This window comes from Lontra canadensis, unplaced genomic scaffold (genome assembly GCF_010015895.1).
Source record: "Lontra canadensis isolate GAN:19392208 unplaced genomic scaffold, GSC_riverotter_1.0 scaffold57, whole genome shotgun sequence".
Classification (NCBI taxonomy): Eukaryota; Metazoa; Chordata; class Mammalia; order Carnivora; family Mustelidae; genus Lontra; species Lontra canadensis.
The window spans coordinates 12,760-28,383 of record NW_022631051.1 but is presented as its reverse complement, the minus strand read 5'-3'; the positions used below and the strand labels follow the sequence as shown (position 1 = coordinate 28,383).

The following is a 15,624-nucleotide window of genomic DNA, read 5'->3' as shown; positions in this document are numbered from 1 at the left end:
AAGAAAGCAATTTCCATTTTTCAGAGACTTCTAAGGACAAATATGTCATGATAACAAAGACATACATGTGACCACCAAACTTCCAAGCATGCTCTTGAACAAGATCTTTAATATTACTAACGGTGTAGTTCTGACTTTGATTTCACCTTCCTGATCCTCGTGGAGGCAAGACTAAATGTGCTTATTGGCAAGAAGCATTATCAGGCAGAGAAATATCAAGAAACCTGATTGGCTAATTCGTTATGAGTTGATGGCACAGATAAGAAAATTCTGCATATGTAATCTAAGACTTCTTGGGACTCAAGAAGAGAATCCTGAAGCCAAGAACCTTCCTGGAAATCTCACTGTGGCTTTCTCTAGAATGTAAATATGGTAACAGTTACAAAGAATTGGAAGGAAAAATATATCCGAATAAGAGAAGGGATCTTTTAAAAGTTGATACAAATTGAGGTATTATTCCCTCAAAGAGCACTTCTGGTCAGCTGATCTGCAAATTCACCTGTGGCCAATACCCTTCACCAGGCAGGTTAATGCTAAGATCACATGCTGCTCACAATTTGAGATCTGACCTTATGTTGAGCATTTTTATGCTAAAACTCTATGAATCTCTATTCACAGCCTTTAAAGAACTGATGAGTGAAGTATGTAAAACCATAGGTAAGTTAATATGGTCTCCCCACGACAATGCTTCACTATTCTGGATAGGCTTACAGCTGTATGAATGAACTATCTTGTTTTCCTCTTTCAGCTCTGTCTGCTACAGACCTGAAAATCCAGAGCACAGCTGAGGGCATCCGGCTGTACTCTTTTGTTACTTACTACCTGGATGATCTGAAAGTTAACTGGTCCCACAAGTAAGTAAATAGGAAGTTAACTGCCGTGTGGAAATTCTTTTTGCCGTGTGTGTGTGTGTGTGTGTGTGTGTGTGTGTGTGTGTGTGTTGGCAGGGGTAGGGAGGGAGCAGCAACAACCTTCTCTTCTTCCTCTCAGGTAAGGAGCCTTCTTACTTCCCAGGTCTGACGTTGACAAGTGTAGGACAGAAGCACCCCACCATTCCTTTAGCATGAGGTTAGCGCTTTCCCTCAACACGTGTGTGGTGAGGCCAGTGATGGCTAAGATCATCTGTCTTTGGGATCTGGGAACTGTCATCATCCATACACATCTCTGTAATGGAACTTCTACATCCAGAAGGTTGAGCTTGGGCTCCCTCTGCTTTGCCAGGCAAATGAGATTCTTACCCCTCTTTCTAAACACAGCTCACCCCTGCTATGGTCTGGAACAAAACTGAAGCAGCATGCACCATGAGCCACCACATTTCCCATTATATGAGTTAATAGCCATTCACCAAAGAAACCTAATCCAGTGGAGCGCCTGAGTTTGTTCTTGTTATCATTGATAGCAGTTGGCATAGTTGGGCATTGGCATGTCTCTTGTCCTCCTTGGAAGGCTTTGGGGGTTCAAGATTACTTTGGGAATGTGTATTTGAGCTAGACTGAGCCTGCGATCTGTTCTAATCCCAGGTTCCTTTGTGGAGTATAGGTGAACCCAAGTTCACCTCTGGTATTCTAAGAGCTAAAGTAGGTTTCTATGTTCAGTCAGTCCCCCTGTTATACTTTCGACATTGTCCTTAACCACTGCCCTTCCTTGAAATGTCCTGAGCTGAAAGAGAACAGCCTGGCATAGAAATCTGATGGGGCACAGGTCCCTTCAGTCCACTCTTTGGATGCAGGGGATTCTCATTCCAGAAGTTCTTTAGGAGCCCCACCGAGCAATAGGTCAGTGTGGCAGCCCTGGGAGGAGGCACAAAACAGTGTTTATTTGTATCTTCCCTACAGTGGGTGTCTATCACTTGCTGCCCGCTGCCCCAAGCCCTTCACTTGTATGAATTCATTTACTATTCACAGCTCTAGGAGGCAGGTCTAGAAAGCTCAGCCTTGGGAATGACTTGCTTGAGGTCATACAGCTAAGTGGCAGTTGGAGGATTGAGCCCAGGCCTGGCTCCAGAGCTCCCCACACAGTGGTGTTCCAGTTGCTTTAAAAGTCTAGATCAAGGGGTGCCTGGGTGGCTCAGTGGGTTAAAGCCTCTGCCTTCAGCTCAGGTCATGATCCCAGGGTCCTGGGATCGAGCCCCGCATTGGGCTCTCTGCGCTGCAGGGAGCCTGCTTTCCTCCTCTCTCTCTGCCTGCCTCTCTGCCTATTTGTGATCTCTGTCTGTCAAATAAATAAGTAAATAATCTTAAAAAAAAAGTCAGATGGAACATTTAACTGGATCTGGGTCCCACAAAACAGACATTTGTGTTTTCTTTAAAATGACTACTATGATATAGAATAGTGTTTTTATTCTTTTTCTCCTTCTTTTCCTGAGATCTTAAAAAAAAGAGAGAGAGCAGGGAGAGAACAAGCGAAATTCCAATTTGAATGCTTGGGGTTTCAGTCCTTTGTTCTATTTCTTTCAGAACACATTTTAGGAAAGTAATTATAAGTTAAAATAGATCAAATTCTAGGAAATTCCTCTGTGACATCTAGGACATTCTAATATATCAGTCTGAAGAATAAGAGAAGATGAATTAACTGAGTCATCAAAAAGCTTTATATCATCTTTAAAAGAATTACTTGCTCAAAAAAATTAGAACATTCAGTTTTAAGGAAGTTGCTATTAGACTAGCAAGGCATAAACCTTTTACACTATTTGGTCTAGAAAGCTGAATGACTATTTTGTGTACCCATGTGCCTATGAAAGATTCAGGAACCAAGGACTGATTGTCTTCACTGTCTTTACGTAAGTGTGGCATAACAGGAAAAAACTTGAAATGGGTTTTAGCCTTGACTTCATTCCTATCTGTCCTTGAATCTTAGGTAAGTCATTTACTATTTTGAAATCTTAGGTTTCTTTCATACGAAATAGAAACAGTACCTGTTCTATCTCATAATAGTGATGGAGCCAAGGAGAGAATGAAATTTATGGCCCTTTGTAAACCATGAAGTGCTTTGCAAATCTAAGGTTCTATATTATGCAAGTTAGTCAGAGGTTAGAGAATTCAAACAGATTTATTAGAGCAAAACCAAGGACTATCTTTCTAGCTCTTTAAGATATATATATTTCTCAGACTCAAGTCTGTGAGTACAGATGGGTTCCTTTACCCTACATCTTATAGCAGGTTTTTTTTTTTTTCCTTTTTAAAAAAATTTTGGGGAGGAGGAGGGATAGAGGGAAAGGGAAAGGGAGAAGCTGGCTCCCCACTGAGCAGGAAGTCCACCCTGGGTCTTGATCCCAGGACCCTGAGGTCATGACCTGAGCCAAAGACAGATGCTTAATTGCCTGAGCCACTCAGGCATCCCTCTTATGGCAGTTTGAGAATATATTTTAAAGACTGTACTGTATAAGAAAAAAGCTGAATGTTTATTTGAAAGCTGAAACTTTTTTAGTGGAGATTTTTGCTTTTCTGTTTTTAGTTCATTTTGTTTATTACAACTACCAATGTAATACATGCTTGTTTTAGAAAATATGCTTATAATATCATATTACATATTAGAAAGAGCTTATAAGACAATATCATCCATAGTTTTCCTAGCCATAGTGTAAACTTTTTGGTGTACTTCCAGTCTTTTCTGTATGCATAATTATTACTATAATTAAGTAGTTCTGTATACTGCTTTTTTTCTGATTTCCTCATATGTTTACAAACTCTTCATAAAGTTTCTTTCAGCATCATTGACAGTACACCTACCTCTACCTTTCTCTTCATTTATAACAGTAACATTTCTAAATCATCAGATCACAAGGCCAAGTGTTCTATTTGCTTTTATTCTCTAAAGAATGGAATGTATGTGTCTGCTCATGACCTGCTTTAGAATTTGGAGGAACTCATGTCCAGGGACACAGAAAGTGCCTCATTCATCATGGCAGACTCTGCTTTTCATTGTTTTAAATAGCTTTGTAACCACTTATGTCAATAGATGTCAGCCACAGATGACCCTCCTTAAGTCTGTTTTTACTTAGTTTGTAAAATCTGACTTATAGCCATAGACCATCTGCAAGAAATATGCAGTAATAGAATACATAGTTTGGACTTTTCACTTTAAAGATTCTCTTAGTCCTACAAATAAACCAAAGCAAAAGCAAAGTTAATTAATACCACTGAGAAGTATGGGTTTTGCAATCAGCTAGGGCCCCAGACTGCTGCTGGAGGTTAAATGTGCAGACTGTCCACCCCCCACCCCCACCCTGGGCCTTGGAATCCAAGTTCTGTGATTCAGGGCCCACATTTTTTCTTAAGCTGAACATGCATGGTTCTCATGTTGTTAGAAACCCTGTTAAACTCTAAGCTGAGACCCTCAAAGAGAGACAAAGTAAAAATCAGCTGTGGATGAAAGAAGACAATAACAATGTTTTCTTTGCTGTGAACAGCGGGACTCCTATTAAGTACTCAGACAGAGTTAAGAGTGGGGTCACCGGGGAGCAGATCTGGCTGCAAATTAGCGAGCCCACTCCGAATGACAAAGGCAAATATGTGATGGAGCTCTTTGATGGCAAAACTGGACATCTGAAGACAGTGGATCTTTCTGGACAAGGTAAATGAGTATTTTACAGATTAGAACTTTTCTGTGGAGGAATGGACTTTTTCAAAGGAATGAAAGTGATAAGAGGCCATTGCATCTGACTATTGGAGGATGATTGGAGATTTTAAGAAAGCAATTTAAATTCAGCATGGTGGTAGAAGCAAGAATTCAGTGGGTCTTGAAGTATCAGTGAAAAGTACAAAGTAGAGACAAACACAGAAAGGAGTCCCTTTTCAACATGCTCACAAAGGAGGGCAGGCTAATTTACAGTCACCTGAGCAAGAACAAGCACTGAAGAAGTTCTGGTGACTGGAGTTTGAGCATGTTTAAGAGTTTAAGAATTCAGTTGAGCTGGAAGATGTGAGTGATGAGAAATAACCAATGTATCCATGTTCTGAAGAAAGGAAGGTCTGAGATCCAGGGCAGGGGTGAAGGCATTGACTTTGGAAAGGAGTAGGGATCCCTTTTCTTTAGAAACTGGGGGTGGGGTGGGTTGGGGTGGGTTGGGGTGGGGGGTTAGGTAAATATGAATAAGAAAAAGATCAGTAGTGAGGAGAAGAGAAGAAAGTTGGAGAAGTTGGGTCCTTATGGCCTCAGATGTCTTGGTCATCTGCTGCGAGACTGGGGGCATCTGGAGAGAAGAGGGAAGAGAAGCAGGAAGTAATGAGAGATGTGGAAGATAGAGTCGAGATGTAACACGCAGCTAGCAACCACAAGATAAACAGCTCAGAGTGGTGGATGAGGAGAGGGAGCTTGTGTTCTGAAACTGTGGCTCTTCATCTGTCAGCCCCAAGGTCTTGGAAGCCACAAGGTCAGGATGTTGTGCCCCGAGGCTCTTAATGTGTATTTATCACTGTCCTTGCCTCCAGCTCCTGTCTCTATCATCCCCCCTCAAGGACCTGGGACTCAGCCTCTGGGCAGTCCTTCCTCTGCTCCTATCTAGCTTCTGCCTCACATTCCTTAGGGAGATCTTGGACTGACTTTTTCTTCCACCTCTTCATATACTAAAATGCAGTGTGAATATTCCAGAAGTCTTAGTGTTTTTAATCTGCAGAGAGTAGACTCACGAGAGCTCAGCCTTTCAGCAGTCCTGCCTTGAATTATTTTGGGCTGAGCCACCAGGCCCTTCCTCCCCCCACTTTCCCCCCTACACCCACCCATCCCTCATCTCCCACCCAGGAGGGCTAGAAAGAGGGGAATGGCTGCCTTCAGGCTCTGCTGCTCCTGAGTCACAGGCTATAGTAACAGGATTTCTTCTGTAGTCCCTCTGACAACCAAAAACGGCAACAGGAAGGGGTGGATAAATTTAAAACTTAAAAAAAAAAAAAATTTCTTTTACTCTCTGGCCCACCCAAGCAGATTAGTTCAGCGGGGCTCAGTTATTTCTCAGTGTCGTGTGGGCAAAAGGAAGAGAACTGAACGCTTAGCCTAACTGGTCGACCTCCAGAGACTTGAAGCCTGACTTTTTATGCTTCTTTTTCCCCTCCATAAAAGGAGGGGGATGGATTAGTATTAGGTAAATACTTTCAAGATGTAAAATACGGTGATTCCCAGACCACATAGGAGCAAAGAGGAGGTGAGAGAGATTTCAAAATAAAGCTGCCTTTATGCCCGAACTTTTCGAAGTGGCTTGCTCAGCAGGCTTCGGTGGGGGAGAAAGATTTTAGAAGTCTGCAGCTCTCCTTTCCTTGTCTCACTGTCTTTTCTCTGGGCTCCGGCCCAGCTTAGAAGCATTGCTTCAGCCGGCATTGGCAGAGGCTGTGAGCGTAGTAGCTCCCATGCCCTTTAACACAGATAGATGGGCCAGATTGTGTAATAAGGAAACATTTCACTGTCCAGCTCAGAGGCTGTGCCCTGTGGGATGATTTAATAAGAGAAAAGTCTTTTTGATGTTCAGGATGCTTATCCTGCAACCATCTTTACTACCATTTTATCTTTGGCAGAGCTAATCTTTTCCCCTCTGCTTGAAAGGAAGGCCTCTCACTAAATTGAGAGCTTCTAAAATCCACTACTTCATCTTTTCTACTTAGAAAGTATTTGCTTCTCCTGCAAAGTCCATCCTGTTGCAGAGTCAACGGGCAGGCACAGTCTTATTCAATCAGTTTAGTCATGTCTGGACTGACCACACTGACCTCAGGCTGCGAACTTTAATCTGCTACTGTGTGTTGTCAGTTCTGGGTGAGAACATTCTAACATCTCTCTCTCTTTTTTATTTTTTCTCATAAAGCCTATGATGAAGCCTATGCTGAATTCCAGAGATTAAAGTAAGTCCCTTGCCATTTGTGTGCCCTGATTTCTCTGGAACATGGTGCGCTGCTCCCCCCACCTGCGGGTTAGAGAGGGTCTTTCATTTTGGCAGATGCCTAAAAACAGCACTTTCCACTGCTTTGCTGAGCAGCAAAATGTCTCTGAGGCAATGAAATGCAGTCAAGGTTTGCTACTTTGAAGTACCACTAAAACAAAATTCTTCTTTCTTTGTATGTTTGTTCGTTTCTCTCAACCACAGACAAGCTGCCATTGCCGAGAAAAGTAAGTAAAGCCCCTTCCCATTTACTCCTGGCATCGTCTCAAAAAATAGCTTTTACTTTTTTTTTTATTTTGACTATAGGCAGAGGGTGAAGTGTTTTTTTTTTCTTTTCTTTCATTCCTTGCTTTTTTTTTTTTTTAATCTTAGGTGTCTACATATGTTTTCATTTAGTCTCTTGAGTAAGAATGTCTGTGAAAAGAAGGTCTCAGATTACATTTTAAGAATGTCACTGAGCTCTTGACTTGAGCTAACCCCTGGGTATCTTGAGAAATCTCTGGGTACAAGTTACACAATAAGTTCTTAATCACTTGCAGCAGGCACAACGTATCAGAAAAATGTATCTATATTAAAGAAGAAATAAAAAACTGTAAATTTGATATCAGTTAAATCACTGTAACTCATCAAATACTCCTGCATTTTCCTAAGAGCCCCTGTAGGATACAAGAAGCCAAATAAGGCCTTCTTGAATACTTCACAGTCTGCGTAAACAAATACCGAACTGTCAAGCCTTTGTACCCAGAAACATGCTCACTCCTAACTTCCTTAGCTGTTGGCCTCATACATGGAGATTTCTAGACCTCAGTCTTTTAAAGATTCTGAGAGACATGACTAATTACGATAATCATTCAGGTTCTCTCTGAGTGTGTGAGGCAGAGTTTGAAAATTGTTGAGAGCTAAAATTATATAGAGTCAGTCCCAAGCTGGAATGAAGGGAATCAGGACTGGGAGTGAGCAGTGAAGTCACCTGGCAGCCTTTCAGTAGCTCCAGGTCATTCAGGATGGAACTTTCCACCTTTGACTGTTTTCCCCTCTCCTTCCTGCTCTTTTCTTCTCCCTTCTCTTGTGCTGGGTTTGTGAGTGGTGAGGCAGCTGCTAACGGTGAATGGGGCAGATGCCAGCACCAGCACGGAGCGTGCCGGGGGAGTACAGAGTGAGAGGGGAGCACTTCTCCTTGGTACCAAGTGGCCCCCTTCCAAGCCTGTATGTACAAGCAAGGCCAGTGTCCACAGTGGACCGCCACTCCCCATTGTTGAACTCTGGTGGGCAAGGAGCCTGTTCCTCCCTCCAGATCATGAATTCTTTCTGAAGTTTCTGCACTGAAGCAGTTTAGAGCTATAAGAGACTTGAGTGCCCCTGTATTTAACCTTCTGTAAGCTGAGGGATGCTTAATTCAAACAACATCTTTCACGCAGATCCAAAATGTAAAATAGGTAAAAGCCAAGTTAGTATAATTGAAGGTGGAATGGGATCTGGGCTCCCTGACTCAGTGTCCCTCCTCAGACCTCCTCCCAGGGCCCCCAAGGAATCCTGTGGATGCTATGGAGCAGGGCTGGGTACCTTCATGTCCACAGGCATAATGCAACTCTTCCCCCATTCCCCAGATTAGGATACTATGGTCCACGCAGTGAAGTGACTTGCCTAATGTCACACATTGGGTGGTGCAGGAGCCAGATGAGGAATTGAGCTTACAAGTGGTACAAGGTGTGATGGAATCAGCAGGAAAATGTAGTCAAGATTCAAGACTCATTCAAAGCTGTAGTCTGACTTAGTGAAGAAGGGAGTTGTACAAATAGGGATCTAGAGTAAAACATTAATTGAAATGGCCTAAAATTGAGAGGGTGGTGGCCACTGCGTTAGTGTGAAACAGCGTCCCTTTGAGCAGATTACAGAAAGGTGTCCTTCCCTGGGGCTGAGCCAGTTGTACCCAAAGCACAGGGCTTGGTGGGGGTACGAGGGGAGCAAGAGGTCAGCTCTGAATTTCAGCACCCTTTCCCACACCTTGTCCCCTCAGCTGGGGGCCTTTGTACTTCATGGCCATAGACAGTAGCCCTACATAGTCCTACACACCAAGAACTACCAGGAGACAAAAACGGGAAGGCTCTCTAGGAAAGGCCCAAAGAAAGCCCACATCTGCAAAAGCCTCGCGGCATACAGCCTCCAATTATACCTTTTTTTTTTTTTTTTTTTTTTTCAAATGATAAGGAAGCCCTTGAAAGAGGCCAAGCAGACTTGGAGGCTGTCCATAGAGATCTGCTCTGCCTCCTTGAGCTGAGCCCCACTGAGCTACAGAAGGGCCAGGGTTGAAGATAGTCATGAAAATTATAGGGCAGGTCTTAATACGACAAAGCCATCTCAAGCTGATAATTTGGGTAGAGGCACCCACGCACACAAGTTATCTGTGCAAGGAAGGAATAACATCTAAAATTACCGGACCCTTTCCTAATTTTGCGTATTAAAAATAGGTATAAAATAATTGTTAGGAGAAGGAAACTAAATTGGAAAGTTAGTTCCCTGGGGTGCTTTTGTGAGTGTGATCACTGGCACTCATCATTTCAGTGATTAACCAGAAACACCTATGCTTGCAGACCGCGCCCGAGTGGTGGGTGGACTCCCCGATGTGGTCACCATCCAGGAAGGCAAGGTAAGCATGGAGCACTCCTGTCCCTGCTTCTTCCACACTAGCAATGGATTCCAGTGCCCTAGACTTCGTTCCGTCTAAGAGCTCCCACCGCCTTCATCTTAAGCCACTGCTGCTTTGGCTTGACTTCAGAGTAGCCAAATACAAGAATCAAAATGGAGTCAATTTTTCAAGTCAGCATAACGTTTTGTAGACCAAGCATTAGGATACAAGTTACCTTATGTGGGCACATGTAGACCACTTAGTCTCTTCCCAGAGGTACCCTTTCATATCACGAGAAGCAAAAAAGGTTCAATCACAACTATGTGAAAAATGTAACTGGAGAAAGATGCGACCTCTAACACCTAGTGGAAAATGGGCTGTCCCCTTAAATACTTCACCTCTGAAGGGAAATGTCTGAAGGGAGGGAAACATCTTGTGCCGTGAATTTCTATAGGTTCTGTTTCAGTTGAAAACTGATTTATTTGTTTTTTTAAAAAAAGATTTTAGGGGGCGCCTGGGTGGCTCTGTTGGTTAAGCAGCTGTCTTCAGCTCAAATAATGATCCTAGGGTCCTGGGATCGAGTCCCGCATCGGGCTCCCTGCTGAGCAGAGAGCCCGTTTCTTCCTCTCCCTCTGCCCGCTGCTCTGCCTACTTGTGCTCTCTATCTCTCTGTCAAATAAATAAATAAAAAATAAAAAATAAAGATTTTTATTTATTTTTTTACAAATGAAATTGAGAGAGAGAGAGCACAAGGGGCAGGGAGGCAGAGGAAGAGAGGAGGGAGAAGTGGGCTCCCTGGTCAGCAGGGAGCCTGATGTGGGGCTCCATCCCAGGACCCTGGGATCATGACCTGAGCTGAAGGCAGACATTTAACCGACTGAGGCACCCCCAAAACTGATTTCTTTCCATTTAACTTTAAACTAGTATTTCCTGGCTCCATAATAATCTCTCTGAAAAGCAATGAACATACTTTCTAACCTGGATTCACGGTCTTCATCCTTCTGTTTCAAAAGCAATGAAAATACTTTCTAACTTGGATTTACTTGCTTCATCCCTCTGTTTCATTAAGACAAACTCAGTAAGTCAGCCATAATGGATGGGTACTTGAAGGAAAACAAAACCTTTTCCCAATGAAGACATATGATGGGTAGACTAGGGATAAAACAAGGCATGTGGAAAGGCTTTAGTGAGAGGCAGGTCTCATCCAGCTGCATTTCTTCATGGGTGGAATATAGATGACCACAGCTGACCTGAAGCTCAACTAATGCAAGGTTGCTTTTGTCTTTAAACTCCATTTTTCATGTTCCTCATTTAATGGGGTTCCAGATATTCAACTCATTGGGTTGTAGTGAGAATTCTGAGAGAGAATGTATGGGAAAGGACTTTGTGATCTATAATGGAAATAAATCTAAAATAGGGATAGTAGTTTTCCATGACACCTAAGGTATTTGGGAGCTTGGCTCGGTTTTGTTAAAAGTTTTAACCCCCAAGGGGCCCCTGGCTAGCTCAGTCAGTAGAGCATGCAACTCTTGATCGCAAGGTCATGAGTTCATGCCCCAAATTGGTCATGGAGCCTGCTTAAAGAGAAAAAAAAAAAAAAAGTTTTAACCCCAGGTCTGCTTGGATAAGTTTGATGGCAATAGCTTGATTATTTTTCTTGCTGAAATGTGTTTATAGGATAATTCAGTAAGAAATGCTAATTAACCATGGAGGGAAGAGATTTCTTAATCTCCCAGTTTTAAGCAGTACTCTTATAGAAGAGATAGTAAATGATCATATAAGACCCTTTAGAAGGGATATTTAGATGAAAATCCTCTTCCTGTATATTGTGAGCCCTAGTTCTTTTCCTTATACTTCCTGAATTTCAGTAAGAAAAAAAAAATGCAAGAATGGAATTTAAAATGTGAAGTAAATTCAATACGTTGGCCATCAGAGAAATGCAAATTAAACCCACAGTGAAATATCATAACACCTATCAGAATTGCTAAAATAAAAACAGTGACAACAAAAGTGCTGATAAGGATGCAGAGAAACAGAATCACTTGTACATTGCTAGTAGAAATGTAAGCCAAGATTGTGAAGCCAGGCAGGGAAACAGTTTGGCAATTTCTCAAAAAAGAAAACATGCATTTGCCATATGACCCAGTAGTTATACTCCTGGGCATTTATCATAAAGAAAATAAAATTTATGTTCACATAAAGACCTGTATACAAATGTTCAATAGCAGTTTCATTCACAATGGCCCCAAACTAGAAAGAGCCCAGATGACCTTTCTGGTATATATATATATCCCATGGCACAGTATTGAGCCATAAAAAGGGACAAAGTATTGATCCCTGCAGTAACTTGGATGAATCTGCAAGGAATTATTATGCCAGGTGGAAAAGGCAATGTGAAAAGGTTACATGCTATATGATGCTATTTATATAATGCTTTAGAAATTAGGAAATTTTAGAAATGGAAAATGGATTGGTGTTTGCCAGGAGTTAGAAATGAGGTTGGGGGTAGGGGGTGAGGGTGGGTATAAAGGGCAACATGAGAGATCCTTGTGATGGAAATGTTCTTTATCTTGATTGAGGAGACGGATACATGGACCTAGACAAGGGATAGAATTGAACAGAACCACACACACACACTAAACACCAATGAGTACAGGCCAAACTGGGGAGATCTGAATAAGAACCATGGGTTGTATCACTGTCAGTATACTGGTCGTGTTATTATTACACTATGGTTTTGTAAAGTGTTAATATTAGGGGAAACTGGGTAAGGGCCCATACAACCTCTCTATTATTTTTTACTACACTTTCTGAATCTACAGTTATCCTTAAATTTTTCAACAAAAAAGTAATGGTAAAGTAAAACAATTGGCCTAAACATTGAACTTTTGAAGGAAGAGGGTTTCAGCACAGATGGCAATATAATAAAATATCAGGAAATAGGAATACATTTTGGTAGAGCACCGTCTCAACTACAACAGACTGGTTGGGGTTTGAGGGGAGAAATAAAGGGAGGGAGATGGAACCTGAAGATGAATCCCATTATCTGAAACAGCTGTCATGATTCTGCTGCTGGGCTCTGTGAGGCAGACAAAATGCAAAGTGAGCAGGTGGTGATTATGGCAATGAGATTTCTCTACTGAGACAGAATCCAAATGCCACATGAGAGCAAAAGACATCTATGTGTTCATGAAAGCAAGAGTGCAGATGGGAACTGGCAGCAAACTCCGTGTGGCTCTGATGATGATCCTTCCCAAAGCCGGGAAGCTGAGGCCCTCCAGAAATCTAATTGGGAGTGAAGTCAAATTATAATTGAAGCAGGTGCATGCCCCTGTTATCACATCACTCCACCCGTTATTCCAGGGGCCTTGTATTATCGTCCTTTGGGTCCTGCCAAACCACCAGAAAGTTTCTTGAAGTTGGATCATTGTACCTGATCTATCTCCTTCCCTCTCATAAAATGTGTTTTGCAGGCGCTTAATCTCACCTGCATCGTGTGGGGTGACCCAACTCCAGAGGTTTCCTGGTTAAAGAACGAGAAGCCCCTGGTCCCAGATGACCACTGTAGCGTCAGGTTCGAGGCCGGCAAGACTGCCTACTTCACCATCAGTGGGGTGAGCACCGCCGACTCCGGCAAATACGGGCTGGTTGTGAAGAACAAGTACGGCTCAGAGATAAGCGACTTCACAATCAGTGTGTTCATCCCGGAGGAGGTGGCGAGGAAGGCAACTGAGCAGCCCCAGAAAGGCAACAAGAAGACCAAGTGACCAGGAGGCTGTACGAGGGGAGCTGCGCCGAGCTACCTTGTGTTACTCACGTGCGAATGGCCTGGGTTAAGTGTTAAGGAACTCTTCCCGCTTTCTACTCTCCATTTTTGTGCTGGCTCAGGGGAAAATCATAAAATCTCTCATTCATATAAAAAAGCATCGACTAACAACATTTTGATAGTTTTCTTTATCAACAAATTCTGTGTTAAGAAAATGCCATTGGTCGCACAAATACTAGGAAATGGTTTTAAAGAAAAGACCAGAATAAAGACGGAGGGATGTTGGATGATGGTCAGAGAATAGGTGAATATGTTGTGGAGCAGGATTTGGACTTGGCTTGACTTTTCCCGGGGAAATTCTCATGGGTTGCAATCATACTTCAGCATCCTGTCCAAAGGGGGATGAATTGTTGAGCCAAGCAGTGTGTTTTGTGTGTTGTTAATGATAGTGACGTGCTTATCTGTTGGCGGTCTTGTGATTTGGAGCCTCCTCAGTATTAATAAACAGTCCTCACACCTCTCCTCTTTCCCATTAGTGTTTTTCTCCTTCCTGTTCAGCTGTTCAGTGGTGTGGTCTCTGCTGCATCCTTCCCACTGCATCTTACAGCACATCTTCTGATTTAAATTCCTTTGGGTTAAAGTAGTCCCTTCCTAGTATGATCAGATGAGCCATCCAAGGTCAACTGAGGTTCAAGGGTATGAAATTGCTCTATCGTTGTACATCTGGCAGCTTAATGTACAATCAAGTCGATCCCATTGTTAAGGTACCCAAAGTAATTGCATGTAATGTGTCGATTAAGGATAATAAGATGGTGTGGGAGTCTACTGCCAGAATTGGCGACAAAGGGTGCACAGCTAAGAAAAAGAGAACCCTGATTCTGAGTTCAGAGGACTGCCAGCTTTGGAGCCTGCCCCTCTTTGCAGGGCTCGCTGACAGGCAGCATTATGCTTTAGGAAATTTGGTTCTCCCCCTATTACTGTCCCCAGCCACCACCCAACACCATCACACACCCACAACCTGCCCGCACGCACACGCAAATGTGCACACTTGTGCTCACTCACAAACCACTGGAGGAAAACAGTTAGGATAAAAAAAGGTTTCTCTTCTCCGTCCTCCTGCCAAAGGTCAGAGATGGGACAACAGACTCCTTTATAGGTTTGGAGGTACAACTATACATCCTCTCCTTTGCAAAGTTCAGGACTAGAAACTGCCTCCCATCTGATTCCCTTGTGCAGCTAAGTGCCCCCTGCTGTTGCCATGACATTGAACACCAGGCAGCAGAGAGATGCTGTGCTGTCACTTACAGGCATGGCAAGTTGATGAACTTCTCAAGGGTCAAATGCACCCTGCCAAGGGCAGCTGATCTTGAGCGGTCTGAAGCTTTCCCTCCTACAGCAAGAGGGTTCTCTCTGGACGAGGGGACCAAAGGAAATTGAACACCAGCAGAGGAGCTGAAGAGAGGGAAAAGGAGAAAAGCAGGAGCTGTGAAGGTAAGAGGCCCCCAGGACTCTCCTCAGAACCCCAAATGCACCCCTCACAAGAACCAGCAGCAAAGTCACCAGTGTTGGGGGAAGGGAAGAAGGGCGGTATGTACGTGAGCCGAACCTGCTACCCCCACCCCCAGTTCCATATCACTGGAGCCCAGACCAGAGAGAAAACAGGAAGGACTTTGAATCCAATGAAATCATGATTTTAAAACAGTGTGTCCTAAGTTCTGAAATTATGTGAAAACTTGTGAAGTGAAAGTGTGCATCACAGAGATTCCTGCCATCCAGTCCAGAGAGACCTGATGGAAAAGGTGGCAGTGAGCGACAGAAATGCTTTCATACTCATAGCTCCATACACTGAGATTCCTCAACAAAATGGTTATAAGAAGTATTTCAGGGGCACCTGGGTGGCTCAGTTGGTTAAGGGTCCAACTCTTGATTTCGGCTCAGGTCATGATCTCAGGGTTGTGAGATGGGGCTCCATGTCAGGCTCCACACTGGGTGTGAGTCCTGCTTAAGATTTTCTCTCTCTCCCTCTGCCTCTCCTGCACCTTCCCCTTCAGCCCCCCAAATTGTTACAGCCACTGTAACAACAAAACTGAATCAACTACATTATGATTTGATGGCTTATGTAAAAAGCTGCTGTTCCTACAGGGGGAAAGAGAACAAAAGTACAGATCTATCAATTTAATGATGCTGAAAATCTTTCTAACTCATGAGAACTCATAAAACTGTGACCTGATAAATATGAGATACTGGTACACAGAGGATTGTATTGAAGCACAAAAAAGACTATTCAGAGTTTTGTTTTATAAGATTAATATTCAGTCTACTGAAGTAATAAATTTAAAAATGTGGATCTTCCTAAATCCTTGAAGGTTA

At 43.0% G+C, this 15,624-nt stretch overlaps 1 protein-coding gene across 4 annotated transcripts in view; it reads left to right on the top strand.

Moving 5' to 3' along the window:
- MYOM1 (myomesin 1) overlaps window positions 1-13,781 on the top strand; it is a 145,802-nt gene extending 132,021 nt beyond the window's left edge. For all 4 annotated transcript variants that reach the window (XM_032875672.1, XM_032875673.1, XM_032875671.1 and 1 more), the window contains 7 exons: window positions 619-657; window positions 749-854; window positions 4,409-4,572; window positions 6,788-6,824; window positions 7,067-7,089; window positions 9,454-9,509; window positions 12,962-13,781. In XM_032875672.1, the coding sequence (XP_032731563.1) occupies window positions 619-657; window positions 749-854; window positions 4,409-4,572; window positions 6,788-6,824; window positions 7,067-7,089; window positions 9,454-9,509; window positions 12,962-13,255 (719 nt within the window). In that variant the 3' untranslated portion in view covers window positions 13,256-13,781. The remainder of the gene's footprint in view (window positions 1-618; window positions 658-748; window positions 855-4,408; window positions 4,573-6,787; window positions 6,825-7,066; window positions 7,090-9,453; window positions 9,510-12,961) is intronic.
- Window positions 13,782-15,624: the final 1,843 nt, after the last annotated feature.